The 19,939-nt window shown below is 47.1% G+C and overlaps 1 protein-coding gene across 8 annotated transcripts in view; it reads left to right on the forward strand.

Annotated features, from left to right (window-relative positions):
* The window catches only part of SHROOM3 (shroom family member 3), a 197,439-nt gene that overhangs the window by 167,189 nt on the left and 10,311 nt on the right, over positions 1-19,939 (forward strand). For 6 of the 8 annotated variants that reach the window (XM_060299510.1, XM_060299509.2, XM_030877919.2 and 3 more), the window contains 4 exons: positions 1,251-1,324; positions 6,020-6,814; positions 7,863-8,372; positions 10,887-11,037. In XM_060299510.1, coding sequence (XP_060155493.1) covers positions 1,251-1,324; positions 6,020-6,814; positions 7,863-8,372; positions 10,887-11,037 — 1,530 coding nt within the window. The remainder of the gene's footprint in view (positions 1-1,250; positions 1,325-6,019; positions 6,815-7,862; positions 8,373-10,886; positions 11,038-19,939) is intronic. The other 2 variants (XM_060299511.1, XM_060299507.1) reach the window with 1 other exon arrangement.

Below are 19,939 nucleotides of genomic sequence, written 5' to 3' on the forward strand. Positions count from 1 at the left end.
CAAAGCACTGACATCTGATTGTATCCAGCTCAGCCACCATTCAACTTAAGATTCCAAAGATCGACCTTAGGCTTTGAGGAAATCATGGTTTGAATCCTAGCTGCTTACTTAATTGTGAGTAAGATACTTATCCTCTCTGAGCTGCAATTACCTCCCCTCTCCCCATTGTTATAGATTAAATTACAGAAGAAATGTCAGGTGCCTAACACAGCTCCAGGCACATCATTTGAGGATTTTAAAGAGCTTGGCTGCGTGTCCAGCACACAGTAGATGCCGAGTAGGAGGAAGCTGCAGTTACTAATAATATTCAGGGTTGTTTCTTCTTTGGACCTTCTCCCACCCACCTTTGGCTCTTTTCATTGCTTCTTAGTACCTCTCCCAATGATTGGGGGGAAAGAAAGAAAGAGAGAGAGAGAGTGAGGTGGGGTGATGAAAAGCAATCGGCCCTTTGGACAGAATAAATGGTGAAATAAATTGTTGAAATTAAGTTTAGGGATTACATGCGGATTTAATTTTCCTGTTTTCTACCTGTCTCCTATTATCATAAATAATTGAGAGTTTTATCAATAGCTACATCATTATTTTCATCAGGGACCTGTACATATGAACTGATTTTACACCAACAAAAACTGACCTACAACCCTTTCAGGAAACTTATACCCTTATTTAAAACAAAAACAAATAATGACTACCCTTGAAGTGTCCCCAGAGTTACTGACATTACATGTGGGTGAGATGTTTTTCCCAGAGAGAATGTATTTCAACCTGATTACAAGCCAGATTCATATCTAATTCTTGAGATTTTGCTGAATCCAGTAAACTCTCCTTTTCCTGTCATCTCCCATATTTCCCTATTGCTGTTTTGAAAGCTTGGCCCTTTAATTTAATTTCATCATTATATTTCAAGTATAGGAGTTGTCTGAAGTCCGGAGATACTTGTTATCAGACTTCTCTTGTTTAGAAAATGTCTTTGTTAGGAGAGGCACCCAGTGAGGTAGACTGAGGTTCTGCCACCTGTGACCTTGGGAAAGTTAACCTCTTGGGGCCTGTGTCCTCATCAATGCAGTGGGATTAACAGTACTTCCTGGGCTTTGAGGATGAAATGGGTTAGTATGTAAGAGTGCCACCAGGATACCTGATAATAAATAGTGGACCTCCAATAAATGTCCCTTCTCCTTTATACCTCCACCCCCTTGGTAAATTTAAATACCCGTTTGTTGGTAATAACGCCGTGCCTCTTGTGTTTTAAGGATGTGCTTCTGGGGGAAAACAATGGCTTTGGTCTTGTGAAGGATCCCTGTTATTTGGCTGGCCCAGCATCCAGGTATGTATCTGTATTTATGATGCCCTCTACCTTATGAATGCTGCTGGAGTTAAATGCTTCTGTTCCCCTCTGCCAGAAATCGAAGTGTGATATTATGATGTTTCATAGTGTCATGTGCCACCTCTTCAGTTTGTCTAGGCCATGGGGAGCTTTCTTTTTTATTTATAGATGACTTTCGCTAAGAATGATACTATTCAAAATAGGTTTTGAATGTGTGCTATTGAAGCAATGGTTGACTTCCAGTAAGTTTGGCATCAGAATAGTTGATGGATATGCTCTTCTCAAGTCTATCCTCTGGCTCTCACACGTGGGGCCTCTCTTAAACATGGCTGATCTCTTCTGGCTCTGTCCCAGAGGATCAGGTCTGCTGAGTAAAGCACTAGGGGAAGAATGAGCGTCACGAACAGCCTTCACAGAACAAGACAAACTTGCAGGAATCACCTGAAGTAAAAAATAAAGCTCTAAAATCATTATTTTAGGCACTTAGAGATAGAAAATAGCAGGAAATTCATGTTTTTAAAGTTGCCATCAAAATCACTTCTCCTTTGTAGAAAAAATATAATGGACAGTTTTTCAGAATTAGAATCTTTAAACTATTCACTTGGAGCTTAAGAAGTAGAAATTTCCAAAGAGAGTTTCCTCTGAACCACATGCCTGTATGTAGTTTTAATGCAGCATTATAGGACTATCTACTGTCATCTGTTATTACTAATGTTAATACATTTAAACCCTCCCTACTACCGTCCATGTTTTTTCAAGCCAGTTCCTTAATCTTTACTGTTTCATTCAATCATTGTTTCTCTCTTTTTCTGGCATTCACCTTCTCGATAGCTCAACCTAATACTGCCAGCATGGTCAGGAAGTGGGTATTAGGTTACCTCCTTCATTGCCAAGAGCAGCCTTCTGTAGTTGGTCTTGCTCCTGGAGCTGTGCCTAAAGTGAAGCGGTCAAAGTGAGGCTGAGGACTTTAGTTTGGCTGCATTAATTCAAGGTTAGAGACAAGGGAAGACTAACAGTGAAATAGAGCTCTGCCAAAGGAGAGCTGGTCTGGGGCTTCCCTGGCGGCGCAGTGGTTGAGAGTCTGCCTGCCGATGCAGGGGACACGGGTTCATGCCCTGGTCCGGGAAGATCCCACATGTTGGGGAGCGGCTGGGCCTGTGAGCCATGGCCGCTGAGCCTGCGTGTCTGGAGCCTGTGCTCCGCAGCAGGAGAGGCCGCAGTGGTGAGAGGCCCGTGTACTGCAAAAAAACAAAAAAAAAGAGTGACGTGAACTTAGAAATTTATATAATGGAGTCCACTTGTAGGGGTCGGGAGGAAATAAGAGCACAAACAAATGGTGGTATAAGAACGCATGGCAGGGCTTCCCTGGTGGTGCAGTGGTTGAGAGTCCGCCTGCCAGTGCAGGGGACACGTGTTCGTGCCCCGGTCTGGGAAGATGCCACGTGCCGCGGAGCGGCTGGGCCCGTGAGTCATGGCCGCTGAGCATGCGCGTCTGGAGCCTGTGCTCCGCAACGTGAGAGGCCACAACAGTGAGAGGCCCACGTACCGCAAGACAAACAAAAAAGAGAGAGCTGGTCTGAAGTCTAAGGTGAAACTAAATTCAACCACAAAAAATAAAATTGCTGGATTCCAAAAAGGACTTGAATAGACATTTCTCCAAATGGCCAACAGGCCCATGAAAAGATACTGCACATCACTAATCATCAGAGAAATGCAAGTCAAAACCACACTCATTAGAATGGCTACGATCGAAAAAACATAAAAGAACAAGTGTTGGTGAGGATGTGGAGAAATTGGAACCCCTGTGCACTGTTGGTAGGATTACAAAATGGTATAACTGCTACGGAAACAGTATGGAGGTTCCTCAAGAAATTAAAAATCTATCATATGACCCAGCAATCCCACTTCTGAGTATAAATCCAAAGAATTGAAAGCAGTGTCTTGAAGAGAGATTTTCGTACCCATGTTCGAGGCAGCACTGTTCACAATAGCAAAGAGGTGGAAGCAACCCAAATGTCCACAGATGGATGAGTGGATAAACAAAATGTGGTATATGCATACAGTGGAATATTATTCAGCCTTTAAAAGGAAGGAAATGCTGTCACATGCTACAACCTGAATGTACCTCGAGGACATTATGCTAAGTGCAATAAGCCAGTCATAAATACTTTGTGATTCCCCTTGTATGAGGTATCTAAAGTAGTCGAATTTATAGAGAAGTAGAATGGTGGTTACAAGGGCCAGGGGAGTGGCAAAAGAAGAGTTGTTGCTTAATAGGTATATAGTTTCAGATTTGCAAGATGAAAATGTTCTGGAGATCTGTTTTGCAACAATATTGGTGTATCTAACACTACTGAACTGAACATTTTTAAATTTAAAATTAAAATGAATTTAAAGTAGTTAATTTTATGTTATGTGGGGTTTTTTTAAACCACATTAAAAAAATGCTATGAAGGAAAAAAATGAGACTAATCAAACTTGATTCCTGGATACATGTCAATAGATGCCTGTCTCTCACACTCTATTATAAAAGAGACTGAAATAAAATTTTTATGATACTAGTCTTTATTCTTGGAAAACAATTACCAGGAAGAAGTATTCTCAACCAAACTAAGCATTTAACTCAACTATTACCTTCAAAAATATAGTTTTTTACAGTATGGTTCCTGTAAACTAGGAAGATTAAACATAAACTAAAAATGTTATATCAAAGTTTATTTGGGCTACATCTTTAAAAGATAAATATTATTTTATTGTGTGTTTTAGTGATGTCTCCCCCCCCTTTTTTTTTTTTTTTTTGCGGTACGCGGGCCTCTCACTGTTGTGGCCTCTCCAGTTGCGGAGCACAGGCTCAGCGGCCATGGCTCACGGGCCCAGCTGCTCCGCGGCATGTGGAATCTTCCCGGACCGGGGCACGAGCCCGCGTCCCCCGCATCAGCAGGCAGACTCTCAACCACTGCGCCACCAGCGAAGCCCAATGCCTCCCCTTTTTAAAAAGCAAAATGAAGGTACCTGAGTTGGTCCTTAAAACATCAGATTCCAGTTACTCCATGTCCTATTGGAGGATGCTAAGTTTAAAAATAGTTCATGGCCTGCAGTCTAAACAGCAGTTGGGCAGAAGAGACGTCGTTTGTTCAACAGACATTTACTGAGAGGGTACTTTGTGCCAGGATCTGGGGATAGCAAAATGAATAAGACATGGGGGTAAAGAGCACCCCCAGTGCATCTCCTGCCCCTGGGTTTCTGGTGTACCCATCTGGGAACCCACCAAGGAGGACAGAATAGCCACTCTTGAATATTGACAGGCTTCTGGTAAAGAAACTGCTTCTAGATGAAAAGGATCTGTGATGGGAGGGGAGAGTATGCATCTGAGTGGAAGATGGGCCTCTTACTCAACCATTTGCATTTATAGTAAAGAAAAAATAATGGCAGGAGAAAAGCTAATTTGGTTCTTTGTGGTCTTTTCCTTCTTTATGCTGCTTTGCCATCACCTGGCACTTAGATGATTTCGTGGCAGGCCTGTGCTGGGGCTCTGACTTGGGACTGAGCCACAGCTCTCTCAGGATGCGGGTCTGTAAAATGAAAAATGCCATCTGCTCTCCAGATTCACTTGCACACTAGTCAGGGAGCTACAAATGTGGGATTTACAAATTATTATGGTTGTTTGCTGGAGATATTTTTAGCCTCACATTAACTCTTTTTTTTTTTTTTTTTTTTTTTTTGCGGTACGCGGGCCTCTCACTGTTGTGGCCTCTCCCGTTGCGGAGCACAGGCTCCGGACGCGCAGGCTCAGCGGCCATGGCTCACGGGCCCAGCCGCTCCGCGGCACGTGGGATCTTCCCGGATCGGGGCACGAACCCGTGTCCCCTGCATTGGCAGGCGGACTCTCAACCACTGTGCCACCAGGGAAGCCCCTATCCTCACATTAACTCTTGCATGGCAGGCAGGCAGGCAGGCAGTGCTAGAGACGTGTTTTCTTTGTTTTTGTTCTCCTTTTTTTCCTTTCAAACACGTTAACAAACGTATTGGAAATTTTGGGTTTTTCCTTAGAGCCTAGAGGACAGCTGTTTAAACGGCCATGCACCCTATTTGCTCGTTATGGTCAGTCTCTTTCTCCAGAGGTAACTGCTTATTAGCTCCTTAGGTGAGACTCTCCCTTTCCTTCTTACTTTCCATTTTAAGAAATGAAAACACTGGGAGACTAAGAGAAAGTTGTAAATAAACCCTTCAGATTCTGCAGCCCACGCAAATACTTTCCAAACAGACCTCCCCCGTGGGGCTCACACCTGTGGAGAATGAGGCAGCATTCTTTTCCCCAGAGTCAGGAGCTGGTTCCCAAACTAGTCCTAAAAGGAGCAGAAGAAACATACCTGCTCCTGCCTTTTATATCCTGAAGCCTGTCCTCAAAAGCTGCCTTGCATGGGGGGAGGTAGATGGGGTGATGAGAGGGTTAATGAAAAGAAATGCCTTGTGACCCCAGGCTTGCCGTGTGACATTTTCCTGCAGGAGTTTATGCCTACTTGGCATCTCGTTTAAACTTGGTTCTTTGTATGAGCAGCCAAGGGAAGACAGTGTGCAGCTTCTCCGGGCTTCCTTCTCCCCATCAAATGCTTTTCCCGTCCATGTAATGCACCTTGGGTTCAGTGTTTGCCCCTTTTCTTCAGAGCTAACCTATGTGTCTGTATCCCACTCCAGGCCATTCAGCTGTTCCAGCCGTGAAGAGATGTTGTTGCTCCAACACCATCCCAGCCCTCGTTGCGGGGTTTCGGGCTGCAAAGCAGGTGGCGGTGCCTCCATTCCCGGCAGGGGTCTGGGACCGCTGGACCCTCCAAGGCAGGCCAGCAGAACGCCTTGCCCCCGGCCCCTGCCCTCAGGAGCGCAAGGGCACCTCCCGGACACCAGGGCTGCACCGCCGAGCTCAGCCCTGCCTGCCCCTGGCCCCTCGAGCTACTGCTCACAGGCCGCCGCCGCCCAGCCCTGCACCCCAGCCGGGACCCCCAAAAATGGCGGCCACTGGCCGGCCCAGCCTCCCAGCCCCGAGCGCAGGAAGGAGGAGGGAGCAGGGACGCGGCCCTCCCCGCCCTGGGTGAAGAGGGCCCACGCGGTCCGAGAGGACAGCCTCCCCGAGGACGGCGCATCGCCTGGGTGCGCGAGCCCCAAGCACTACCCCAAGCCGGAGGCCCTCCCCAGCCCGAGCAGCACTTCTGACCCCGACACGCCCCTCGGGGCCCCGGGCACTCTGGGCAGGGTCTCCCTCCGGATCTCTGGGTCGGCCCCGCTGGCCTCCCTGCCGCCTCGGGAGGACGACGACGACGAGGTGTTCGCGAGGGACCTACGCTCCACCGCCTCTTCCGGCCCCGTCTGCGAGGCGCCGCCCCCGCCCAGCTGGGAAGCCCCGGCCCAGAACCTGGACCGCTTCCCTCCGCCTCCCCCTGAAGCTGTGGGCGCGGAGCAGTGGGACAGCGAGGGCTACCGGGAGCCCCACGCCAGGTGAGAGCAGCCCTCCGCCAAGGTTAAGGGTCTCCCTCCCCAGGAAGAGATTTCCACGCTCCACGCTTCTCACAGCTGCCTCTGCTGACCACTGGAGAGCCCTGTGGAGGTTTTTTAACAGGAGCCCAGCTCACGAAACTGGCACAACTGTTCCATTTGTTGACCTTGGTGGTCGTCATTTTAGTAGTCCTTGGGCACCGAGGTGTGGTTCATTTCTGTGGATGTGGCAGGTTCAAAGAGTCCAAATAAACAGCATCCCTCTTCCCTGCCCAGAGTTCTGAACCCGTTAAGAAATAAGGCAAAAGAAAAAGGCATTCAGAAGACAAAAAAAATCACTGTTATTACTGAGAGAGCTGATCCCGGAGCATATGGCTTCTATCTGAGTATAAGTGGGCCTCCTGATACTGAGCCCCGAATTAAACAGGGGTGCCCGCCTAGTCACAGGCTGTGCTGGACACACACACAGCAAGCACACGTGTGAACACGCAAGAGCAAGCCTGGAGGTAACCTTACTCTCTAAAGAAAGAGGCTGGACTAGGAATGGGCTATGGTCAGCTTCTCTTTGCAGAGTCACTGTCTCTGTCCATAGGAAGGAATAAAGAGTAAGGCTGAAAGTCATTAACGTTTAGGGAAGACCTCTGCTTGGAAGCCAGGAGAATGAGGAAGAGGCATTTCCCAACACATACTCCCTAGGACAGCACTAAAATACATTGTCTGATAGCACCCTTGTCGTAACTTCCCCTAAACACCACCTGTTCCCTTTCACTACCCTCTGTTCACTTTGATAAAGCTCTGGAATCCGAGAACAACATTCACCAAAACTGAATTCCTGCTACATCTGTTCCCCTTAAAAAGTCACACAACCCCCCTGTGACCAGCTAGTGGACTTAGTTGAAGGCCCTTTTGAACCCTGCCGTTTGTGGGGAATAACAACCCCAGAAACTCCTGATGTGTGTGGGAAGCTGCAGGCCTCGTGTGCAAACGTCTCCCTGCCTTCCTTCACCCTCCTGCTGACTCTTCTCTTAACCACTCTCTTTTAATACCCCAGCAGCTCCGGCAAACTTGCCAAGGTGACAGTTGCCAAGGAAAGGCCCATCCCTGGTGCAGCCCATTTGGTTGATAGTCAGATACTGGCTTCCAGATCCCAAACTTCCATCAAGAGTTCAGAGGCCAATGAGACCAACCCACCCTCCACCACCGGTGCTCCGCCCCACCCTGCCGGGTCTCTTAGCAAGCAGCCAAGCCCAGGGCAGCCACCTTCCATCCAGACCCAAAGCCTTAGCCACGACCCAGTCAGTGGGCCTCAAAGTTTAGAAGAGAATGTCAGCTCTGGCCCTCAGAAGACCTCAGAAGACATGAGAACAGAGGCTCTGGCCAAGGAAATTGTCCACCAAGACAAATCTCTGGCAGACATTTTGGATCCAGACTCCAGAATGAAGACAACTATGGACCTGATGGAAGGTTTGTTTCCACGAGATGCTAATCTTCTGAAGGAAGACAGCATAAAGAGGAAGGCCATGCAGAGAACTGTCAGCTTCCCAGGATGTGAAGCTAAGAGGTAAGTCCCCGGTCATGACCCAAAGAGACTTAAAATTGAACTCCTTCCATGGGGGTGATGATAAGTCTAGAACTGCTTATCTGAGGTTTTCCCGCTTCCAAAGATCCTGACCCCAGACTGACATTCCATCTCAGCCTTAGGGGAATGGCTCTGACCTACCTTGAGTTGTTTGCCCAGCAACAAGTAGTAATAGTAATTACTGTTTATAACCTATCGTTCGCGTTCTCTGCGTCAAGCATTATATTCTTTAAGCGTTATCTCATTTAATGTTCGCGAGAACCTTCTGAGATAGCTACCAATTTTATCTCCATTTTACAAATGAGGAAATTGAAGCAGAGAGGAATGAGAACCATGCCCAGCTGAAGTCATAGAACATGTGAGTGATGGCGTCTGTGCGCTCTCAGTGCTTATACAGTGCCCTTGAAAACTCAGCACACATGCAGCTGCCCGTTCTGCCAGAGTTGCCCTTACAGAGCCCCATACGGGTCGGTGCTGAGGGAGGGGCAGGTGGAAGTGGTGAGCACACAGGGGCCTCCCCTCGGCCGAGGTGAACATGGTCTTGTAAAAAGCGTGACAGCCTAGAGAAACAGATTGACTTACTCCGCTGACATTCACCTTTGAAGAGGTAGGGTGGGCGTCTGCTCACATCCTGAACATCAGGAAGGGGCTGAACAGGAGAGCGCCCATGGTCTTGTTCAGCCGTGGGCCTGCACCCGAAGCTCCCTGAGCAGCGCGTTTCCCGTCCTGTAACGTGCATCCCAGCGCCTGCCCACAGCCGGTGAGAGGAACGTGAGCCGTCTGTATTTTTCCTCCTTTTGATTTCTCCCGGGTTACTGCAGTATTTTCTTGCATGTTTGATTTCCTTAAGGGACTACTATGGGAGAGATTTAGGATGGTTTTTATTTTCTTCTAAATTTTCAATGAAAACTATATGGATCAACAGTCCAGAGCTCCAGTTAGTGGCTTCTAGACTACATAAAAGCGGAGAGCATTCCATCTGAATTTGGGCTTGCATTTTAGAAATTTCCAACTGATCCTCGCTAAATTACTAACAGGAACACAGGGGAGGGGAGAAAGGAAAGAACTGCGTGGTACTTACAGGCTATCTGATAGGTTATCGGAGGCTCTCCTGATACAAGCCCTCAGCAGTCACCTTGTCCAGCCCCTCCTTTTTCAGATGTGGCAAACAGAGACTAATTGAGAAGTGACTTATCCAGGGTCATGTGTTTAGCAGACACTTCTTAAGCACCTTCAGTGTGCAAGGCAATCCACTGGGTACACGAGGGACCCACAGATGAGTTTCTGTGGATGTGCCAGTCGGTTCACCACGGGTGGTTGTCCTCCAATCACTCGCTATGGGAAGACCAAAGTAATTTACAAGTACATGCTTAGAAAAGCATTTCCTGGCATTATCCATGAGAACCTAGGTTTAGAAGTGAAATGGTCATGTAGCTTTTGCAGCACTGAGAGCTTCCTAAGGAATTGCAAAAGGATGGCATCGCCATCTTCTGGTAAAAATGAGCATTGTCCTTGTTGTACATGAGACTGCACCAATAGCCACTGTGAGGTTTAATCAGATAGATGTCCCAGAAGCCTATTTGTGAGGCAGTGAATATATGTTGGGGGGGGGGGGACTATATCAGAAGACCTTTTCCCCATCTTTTCAATTAACTGGATTAATATGACTGTATTGTTTAGAGGAATAACCCCAGCAAGCGGGAAACTAGTAAAAACACCTTTTTGGTGGTTCTTTATTCCATAGTAAAATGATGGTCTAGATGTTAAACAATGTCACAAGATTACCTCTCCTAGAGAACCTAATTATGTCCATAGAGTCATCTATTCAGTGAGTAGGGCTTTATCTATAGAGTATGAAAGGCGGCTTGACTGTAGTAAAACAAAGAGCATAGTTATTCAGGTTCCCAACTTCTAGTTTGTTCTCCAGCCTTGAAATCCCCCTGCTGTGTAATCAGTGAGTAGATTTTACATCTTGGCATCCGTTCACTGTTGACCAGCAAGCTCCAAATTCCAGGCTTACATAGAGCCTCAGGCTTACATGAAAAGGAAAATTGGTAGGTGTCCAAACAACAATTACAGTAGACATCAGAAACATTATGGGCAACATGGAGGAGTAGGAAATAATTAACCTAAAACCTGAGATTTGTGCAGCACCTTGAAAATACTTTCACAGTGACTAAGTCGAGGCTCCCTGTTGTCTTTCTGTGAAACAGGGAGTCAGTATCATTCACAAAAGGAGAAACATGCAGAGAGGTTAAATGTCCGTAGTCCTGACTCCCACTCCCCTTCCCAATATTACCCTTGGTGGTTTTCCATCCCGAGTATGCTGGCTTCAAGAGCCCCACACATTAGTAGGCAGTCACTAGTAAATACCTATTAGTCCATCCTAACTTCTGGGAAGATATCGAATATAATTTTTTTACACATTTCCGAATGGACAAACATATGGTGAAATTAAGCTGCGTGTGGCTGTACTTTTTGTTCTTTCTGACCCAGGAGTGAAGACAAGGAAGCAGCGGGCATGTTGGTCAACTGTCCTGTCTACTACAGTGTGTCTGCTCCCAAGGCCGAGCTTCTGAACAAAATCAAAGCTATGCCAGAGGAGGTGAATGAGGAAGAGGAGCCGGCAGACATCAACGAAAAGAAGGTAAGGAAAGAAATGGGGGGCTTCCCTGGTGGCACAGTGGTTGGGAGTCCGCCTGCCGATGCAGGGGGCACGGGTTCGTGCCCCGGTCTGGGAAGATCCCACATGCCGCGGAGCGGCTGAGCCTGCGCGTCGGGAGCCTGTGCTCCGCAACAGGAGAGGCCACAACAGTGAGAGGCCCTCGTACCGCAAAAAAAAAAAGAAATGGGGGCCTTTGTTCTGCTCCCCCCAGAAAGATAGTCAAGGTCCTAGCAGGGTTATTGGCCCCTTACAGCAGGAGGGGAAAAGGCCTGTCACATCACCAACCTCGCCGGACCATCACGAGATTCTCGACTTGCAGGGTACTTGGAGCAATTGCCTCACAGCTCTCCTGTTATTTTTGTTTTTACAAATGACAAAAGTGAAGGTTAGAGGGATTAAGGTATTTCGTACAAGTCACATAGCTGCTTCCTGGTCTAACACAGGGACCCCAACACCGTTCTAAGCAGCTGACCAGCCAATGTCAGTGGTCTGCATAATTTTCATTTCATGTTTCGTGGTCAAAAGGAAAACTAGAAAACCTAGAAACTCTAAGGAAAGAGAGACCGATTGTCAAAAGACACTTCCAAGAAAAGGAAGTGTTCCTCTTTAGATTTTCCAACTCTCTTTGTCATACCTCAATAAACAGCTTGAAAGCACAGTATTGGAATTTAGTTGTTAGCATTTGCTGCTCCTACAGAAATTTTAAATGTAAAGCATTTTAAGAATGATCATACGCCATGGAGATCTAAGCCTGGCTGTGCCCAAAGGGGAGAAAGTTCTTGCCCGGCTGCTTTCCCTACAGCCCCAGATGGGTCGCCTGCCACTGTGCTCACAGCTCTTCATACAACTCAGGCCTGCATGCTGAAAAGGAAAGGACTCTGTTAAAGCTTGCCTGATGCTGAGCTGGGAATGTAAGGGCTTCTCAGTGGTGCCAATTCCAGGAGAAACTTTCTTATGTGATTCTGTTTCATTTATTCTATAATATGTGTCCTAAGTTCTCTTGTTTATGTGTTGGAATGAGACCACAGGATATAGACTGTGGGAGCAGGGAGCAATGGGGCAGGAGGATTGAAGGATTTTAGAAGCACCTCCGTCAGTGGTATTCTTCTCCCTTCTACAGTCCCAGCCTCGTTGGGCTCACAGTGCATGGCTGACATGCTGATACGATGCAGCTGCTGTTCGTAACGCATGCTCTCCCAGCCCAATTTCCCCATGTACACGCCTGCTTCATAGCACGCCTCCTGGCTCCCACTTAATGGGATTGGGGGGAAAAACCACATTGCTATAGTCTGTCTATATTTATCCCAGAGAGGGAGCTATAATAAACACCATTGTAAGTACCAAGTTGCCAGGACATCTTTTTTTTTTTTTTTTTTTGCGGTACGCGGGCCTCTTACTGTTGTGGCCTCTCCCGTTGCGGGGCACAGGCTCCGGACGCGCAGGCTCAGCGGCCATGGCTCACGGGCCCAGCTGCTCCGCGGCATGTGGGATCTTCCCGGACCGGGGCACGAACCCATGTCCCCTGCATCAGCAGGCAGACTCTCAACCACTGCGCCACCAGGGAAGCCCTGCCGGGACATCTTTAACTGAACATTTTACAGTTTTTTGTTGTTTTGTTTTTTGCACGTAGACGTACCCTGCTCTACAGTAGCAGTGTGGCAAACTACTTGTTGCTTTTTCCTCCCCACCCCATCTTAATTTTACTTTTTAACTGCTTTTTCATCCCTTTATTATCACCCTCCCACTCTGAGGATTATGTGGCAAGAAGTATTTTTAGCCTGAGAACATGAAGGAATAAGAGGATTAGTCCTCACAGGAAATGACAGTAGGTACCATTTGTCAAGCATTTCTTAATCCCGGATGTGGGCTATGGTTTTTTTACTTAGTGCCTTATTACCTTCTTTACACAAAACTGCTCTGACGCCAATATTGTCACATTTTACGCTGAAGTAATCAGAGTGAGCCAGGACAAGAGGAGAAGGAGGGGACACTCAAGACATAAGGGAACAGCGTGGGAGAAGAGGTAGTTGTGTGAAAAAACATGGAGAGCGCATGTGTATTGAAGAAAGATACTTCCAGGAGGTCTGATGTTTGGGAATATATTATAAAATAAATTCTCATGATTAAATTAGAAATTACCAAATTTAGAGAATAACAAAGAAAGGCCATGAATGGCAGGAGACAAGGCTGGGGGGATCCACGGGGGCAGGTCATGGAGGTCACGTGGGGCTTTGTCTGAAATGCCAAAGAGTTTGGATTCTACCGTGTGGTAGAGGAGAACCCTATGAGATTTTTTGTTTTAAGCAACTACAGGTTTATTAACGTGTAATAGAATTTGTGTGTCACTTGCATTTACATATCTGATCTGGAAAGAGAGAAAATATGCAGGCTTTAATTGATGTTGTTGAAGGCATCTATTAATATATTCAGTGTGAAGTTGAAAATGCAGTTCTCTTCGCAAATGCAGTTCTCTTCCCTAAAGCTTGTTAGTTCTCTAACAAGCTTTTATTTTCCCTAAGGATGGTTTTAAAACATGATGCTTGGTCAAGATGGTTCTAAGGCAGAGTGTAGCCTTCTACCAACTTCTGCAAAGTAATAATTTGTTGCCTAATGTTTAAAGTTAGTAAACCTAAGATGTATTTCTACGCGTGAAACTAAGAGTGAATGGAAACTAGAATCCTGATTTATTAATATTTTGAAACTAGCATTTCCAATCAGTTCTACTTTAATATACTTTTTATTTATATATCCTAGATGATGAATTGTAATATTCCAAGTAAATATAAGTATTACTTAAAATATAAAACAATCACTCTCTGAACTTCTGACATACATAAAATCTAAAGACAGTTTAATACTTAGGGCTTTCAATTCTTTGGCTAAACCCTGCCATATCTATTGGGCAAAAATCTGCTTAACCAGATCTCATGATTCTCTATTCTGAAGGCCAAAAGGCTTTGGCTTAGAGACTTAGTGGAATATTTCAAAAGGCAAAAAAATCTGTTATTCCTCAGAACTGGCTTTCCCCAAGAGATCATTAGTGACCCACATGGTTCTCAGCTGCCTAATTCCGTCGCTCTTGCTTTATTCTTAAAGTTTTCCTCTGGTCTGTCTTCTTTTCAGCCTGAAAAACTTCCTTTAGCATTTCTTTTTTGAAAAGAAAGCAGCATTTGTCTGCTGGTGACAAATTCTTTTAGTTTTCTTCATCTAAGAATGTCTATATTCTGTTGTCATTTCTAAAGCATTTTTACTAGATATGGAATTCTGGGTTGACTATACTTTTTCTTTTAGCAGTTTAAAAATGTCCCACTTCTTGCTTCCATGGTTTCTGATGAGAAACGCACAGCCGTTGAATATTTGTTCCTCCTATATGCAGTGTGTTGCTTTTCTCTGGCTGCTCTCAAATTTTTTATCTTTGATTTTCAGCAGTTTGGTTATGATATGTATGGGCCTAACTTTCTTTGATTTATCCTGTTGGGGTTTACTAAGCTTCTTGATTTCTGTAAACTTACGTCTTTCACTAAATTCAGGATGTTTTTAGCCAGTATGTCTTCAAATACTTTTTTACGTGCTAATCTCTTTCTCTCCTTTTGGGACTCCAGTGACACAAATGTTAGACCTTTTGATATTGTCCTGCAAATTTCTGAAACTTTGCTCATTTTTTTTTAGGGCTTTTTTATTTTTGATTATTTATTTATTTTGGCTGCGTTGGGTCTTTGTCGTTGCACGCGGGCTTTCTCTAGTTGCGGCGAGCGGGGGCTACTCTTCATTGCGGTGCACGGGCTTCTCACTGCGGTGGCTCCTCTTGTTGCGGAGCACGGGCTCTAGGCACGCGGGCTTCAGTCGTTGTGGCTCGCAGGCCCTAGGGTGCGCAGTCTTCAGTAGTTGTGGCATGTGGGCTCTAGGGTGCTTGGGCTCAGTAGTTGTGGCGCACGGGCTTAGTTGCTCTGCAGCATGTGGGATCTTCCTAGACCAGGGCTCGAACCCGTGTCCCCTGCATTGGCAGGTGGATTCTTAACCACTGCGCCACCAGGTAAGTCCTGTTCATGTTTTTTAATGTTTTCTGTCAGTTCATTCAGATTGGATAATTTCTATTGATCTATCTTCAGTTTCACTGACTTTCCTGCCTCTATTCTGCCAGTGATTTTTTTTAAATTTTCAGATATTATAGTTTCCAGTTCTAAAATTTCCATTCATTTTTTTGTAGTGTCTGTCTGTCCATTTCAAGAGTGTTTACTTCCACCATGGAGCATAGCTACAAAAGCTATTTTAAAGGCTTTTATCGTCCCGTTTGGGTTATCTCAGGGTTAGCACCTGTTGGTTGTCTTCCCCTGAGAGCTGTTCACATTTTACTGGTTCTCTTCATGCTGGGTAATATTGTACCTGAACATTTTGAGTGTTATGGTGTAAGTCTTGGGTTCTGTGAAAATCCTCTGAAGAAGGTTGATTTTTTGTTTTGTTTTAGCAGGCAGCCTAGTTAGGTTCAGGCTACAAGTTCTGTCCCACCTCTGGCTGTTGGTTCCAGTGTCAATTCAGTTTTCAGAGCTTCTACTGCCTTATATGTGACTGTTCTACACAGGCACCTTCCAGGGCTGAGCCTGGGACTTGGGTGAGTTGTTCTGTCACAGTTCAGTTCTCAAAGCCGTTGCCGTGCTTCTTTGGGTCTGTCCCACACACGTGCAGCTTGAGGGTGAGCCCGGACCTAAGGCAGTTCAGACACCGAATTAGGGGGTCTCCTTTTCCTGCTCTCTCCTGTCCAGTATTCCACCTGACCCCCCCCCCCACTCCCAGCTCCCAGCGGCCCCTTTACCTGGGCCTCTGGCTAGAAATAGGACAAGTTCTTGTGGTGTCACGGCAGCCTGCACGGCCGTGCCGTTCTGCATAGCTGGGACTATCCTCAGTAGAGAAAAATAGTGCGGATTCCCCTCACACTCTTCGGTCCATGGGGTCGTTGTCCCCATTCCTCTGGACAGAAAGAAGGGTGTTCTCTTGGGGTGTTAAGTGCCTGTGCCACCACTGCACCGTGCACTCTGCAAGGAGAGTCACTTTGGGGGGCAGGGCTGGGAAAGGGGGGGGAAGGAGAGAGGGAAGAGGAAGAAACAGGATTCCCCCACCTGCTTTATCTCACCGAAAGCAGCATTTTTGCTGCCACACCCTCTGTGCAGTTCAGCATTGAGGCTATTTCCAGGGCAGAACCAGAACATAAAAGGGGGAGAAGCAGGAAACTCACCCCTGTTCTGGGTCGTACTTCAGGCATGGCTCCCCTCCCCGGCGCACGGCCACAGCTAACCTTGCAGAGCCCTCTTCAGGGTCCAGGGGTGTTCGCTGTAGGAGGGAGGGGAGAGAGGCTGGCGTGGGCTCCCGCCATCTGGCCACCATCAGTCCCTCTCCTGGGGTTTACCAGCGGGGAGGGAGATGCGTTGGATTTACATTTAGGGAAGCTGTGCATGCAGCAAGAGACGGGAGGAAGAGAGGGCAGTGGGGAGGGAGGTACAGCCGCCTGGGCCAGGAAGCGACGAGGAGGGCCTAAGGGAGCTGCGGTAGGAGCAGTGAGAAACAGATGGATTTAGGTTTTTTTTTAAAGGAAGCGAAAGAGACAGAATCCGGTAGCAGATTGGACACGGAGCATGGGAGAGAGGAAGGAGGAGGGCTGGCTCCCGAGTTCCTGGCCTCGGTGACTGTGGTACCAGACATAGGAAAAACAAGGAGGTCATTCGGGGAGGGGGGAAGATGTTTTGTTGAATTTAAAGAAATTTAATAACGTTTCTTGTATGTCAGAGATTCCTGTCACCCAGAACCAAGAGACTGAACAACTTTCTGGTCACAAGCCTTCCCGAGAGGAAATGAGAACCACTCCTGACAGAGAATGTGCTAGAGAATATCTGAAGTGGCAGTCAGGCCCCCACAACCTTTCTGCTTTGATAGGTCCCACAACGTGGGATGCAGGTTTTCTCAGGACAGAAACTGCCCCTGACTTCTCTACGGGGTGAAATGCAGCTAAAGAAAACAGTCACATGCTGCTGCCTGGGTCCTCACACTGAATGTCTTTATCTGGTCCCAGTTTTTACCAGCTGGAGCCTGAACTCCACTCTGGCCCCAAACCCTAGCCATGCGGCTGAGGGTCCTGAATTACTCTGTTGAGATCAAGACAGGCCATCCATCGAGGCCAGCTGTGTGTGTAGTGATGTTATTGGCAACCCTGTGAGCACAAGTCCTCCCAGCAGAAGACAAAGCAGTGTTGGGGGGAGAGGGCGGGTTGGGTATGTTGCCCTAGGGGCATCTACCCAAATGACTGGTGTGTGTTCTTCCAGGTGTTGCCTCATCTTAACAATAACAACTTGGATGTGTATAATACTTTTGTAATTTCCAGAGTGCTCGCACACGCTTTGTCTTAGCTGAGCCTCACAACACTCCTCTGGGCCGTTTTAATGTAGCGATCAGAAGCCTGAACCCTGCAGCCGGAGGACCTGGATTTAAAGCCTGGTGCTGCCGCTTTCTAGCTGCCTGGGCTTGGGCAACTGACAGAACCTCCATCCGCTTCCCTTTCCTCATCCGCCAAAGGGGGATAATAACGGTACCCGTCTCATCGGGTTGTTGTGAGCAGTAAGTGAACAGGAAAACACCTAAATAGTGCCTGGCACAGACAGAGAGCGCTGTAACTAAACATTATTACTAGTTTTAGGCAGGCATTAGGATGCCCTTGCAGTGGATGAGAAAACAGACGCAAAAGGTCAGGGGACTGGCCTGCCGGTGAGTTTTCTGTCAGCTGGGTCTCCTGACTCCTGGGCCAGTGTTCGTTGGAGCTGGTGCTGGAGCAGGGAGGAGGTGGGACAGGACCCAGCAAGATTTCTGCATGCAGATGGTGGGGTGCGAGGGAGGCTCTGTTAAGCCATGTTTACAGAGAGAACCCTTGTAAGTAGCAGCTCACGTAGGGTGAGTTAACAGTTTCTGCCAGATAAGAAGTGGATACATGGCAGTGATTTTGCAAATTAATTAGCTCCTGAGAGACTAATAAGTTAGTTAGTTATTTTTTTAAATCGAAACACCTCTTCTCTCTCCCCATTGAATTCTATGGGTGTAAGTTGGTAGTTTTTTCGTGTTTTTTTTTTTTTTAAGAGATCTGCCTGACATAGAAATGGCTGTTTAACACAGCGAACTTTCCCTTGCTGCCTTCAGTTACTCACATCCCTCTTAACTACATTTTAAAATCCAAATCTCCATATTTTAAGGGCTTGGTAAATTTGAAAAATTCAAATACCATCCGAATGTACAACCTTTGAGCCAGGAGTGACTGGTGTGACTGCTCAGTAATACTGGTATTAGCAGATATGCCGAGCTGTGATGTATGACATTTACAGCCCAGCCAGCAAGCTTTCGGAAGTCAGAATGCCGCGAAATGTATACTGGTCCTTCCCACAGAAACCTCCCTGTATCACCCCTAGACATTTTCATCTTACTCTGTCCTTCCTTGTCCCCTGAAGCCCAGAGTACACATCAGCTCCTGTACAGACAGGCTTCTGGTTCTTCTGCCACTGTTGATGTCTTTGAAAACCAAAACAGGGCAGGTGCCAAGCGCTGACCCCGCGGTCCTGGGAGCGCACAAGGACCACTGCACCTGCACACCTCGTGTCAAGGGGGTAACGGCCAGCACATGCTGAGGAAAGAGACAGCAAGCATCCAGACTAAAAGCAGCTCCTCATTTCTGAAAAAGATGGCAGAGTAGAAGGATGAGCTCACCTCCTCTCACGGAAACACCAAAATCACAGCCAACTGCTGAACAGCCATCGGCGAAGAAGACTGGCACCTACAAAAAAAAAGATACTTTACGTTCAAAGACAAAGAAGCAGCCACAACAACATGGTAGGAGGGGCGCTTTCACGACATAATCAAATCCTATACCCACTGTGTGGGGGACCCACAAACTGGAAAATAATTATATCGCAGAGGTTCTCCCGTAAGAGTGAGAGTCCTGAGCCCCACGTCAGGCTCCCCGGCCTGAGGGCCTGGTATCGGGAGGAGGAACCCCCAGAGCATTTGGCTTTGAAGGCCAGCAGGGCTCGTGTGCAGGAGCTCCACAAGACTGGGGGAAACAGAGACTCCCCACTTGGAGGGTGCACATAAGGTTTCACGTACACTGGGACACAAAACAGAGCAGTAACTCCACAGGAGCCTGGGCTGGATCTCCCTACGAATCTTAGAGGGTCTCCTGGGCGGCAGGGGTCAGCTGTGGCTCACTGCGGGCAGCAAGGACACTGGTGGCAGCAGTCCAAGAGAATAATGATCGGCCTGAGCTCTCTGGGAGGTCGCCATTTTGGCATCAAGACCTGGTGCTACCCAACAGTCTACGGCCTCCAGTGCTGGAACACCTCAGGCCAAACAAGCAGCAGGAAAGGAACACAGCCCCATCCACCAGCAGATAGGCGGCCCAAATGTGTAGTGAGCTCACAGCCACCTCTACACGCCCCTTGACATGGCCCTGACCCAGCTCCCCCCACCAGTGGGCAGGCACCAGTCCCTCCCGCCAGCAAGCCTGCACAAGCCCCAGGACCAACCTCATCCACCAGACGGCAGACACCAGAAGCAAGAGGAGTTATGATCCTGCAGCCAGTGGGAAGGAGACCACAGATAACAGAAAATTAGACAAAACGAGACGGCAGAGAACTATGTTCCAGACAAGGGAACAAGATAAAAAAAAAACCCACAGGAACAGCTAAATGAAGTGGAGATAGGCAACCTGCCTGAAAAAGAATTTAGAGTAATGATATCAAAGATGATTCAAAATTTCAGAAAAAGAGTGGAGGCACAGATCAAGATGAGACAAGAGACGTTTAACAAAGAGCTAGAAGATTTAAAGAACAAAGAAACAGAGACGAACAATACAATA

The sequence above is a fragment of the Globicephala melas genome, chromosome 5, assembly GCF_963455315.2.
Source record: "Globicephala melas chromosome 5, mGloMel1.2, whole genome shotgun sequence".
NCBI lineage: Eukaryota > Metazoa > Chordata > Mammalia > Artiodactyla > Delphinidae > Globicephala > Globicephala melas.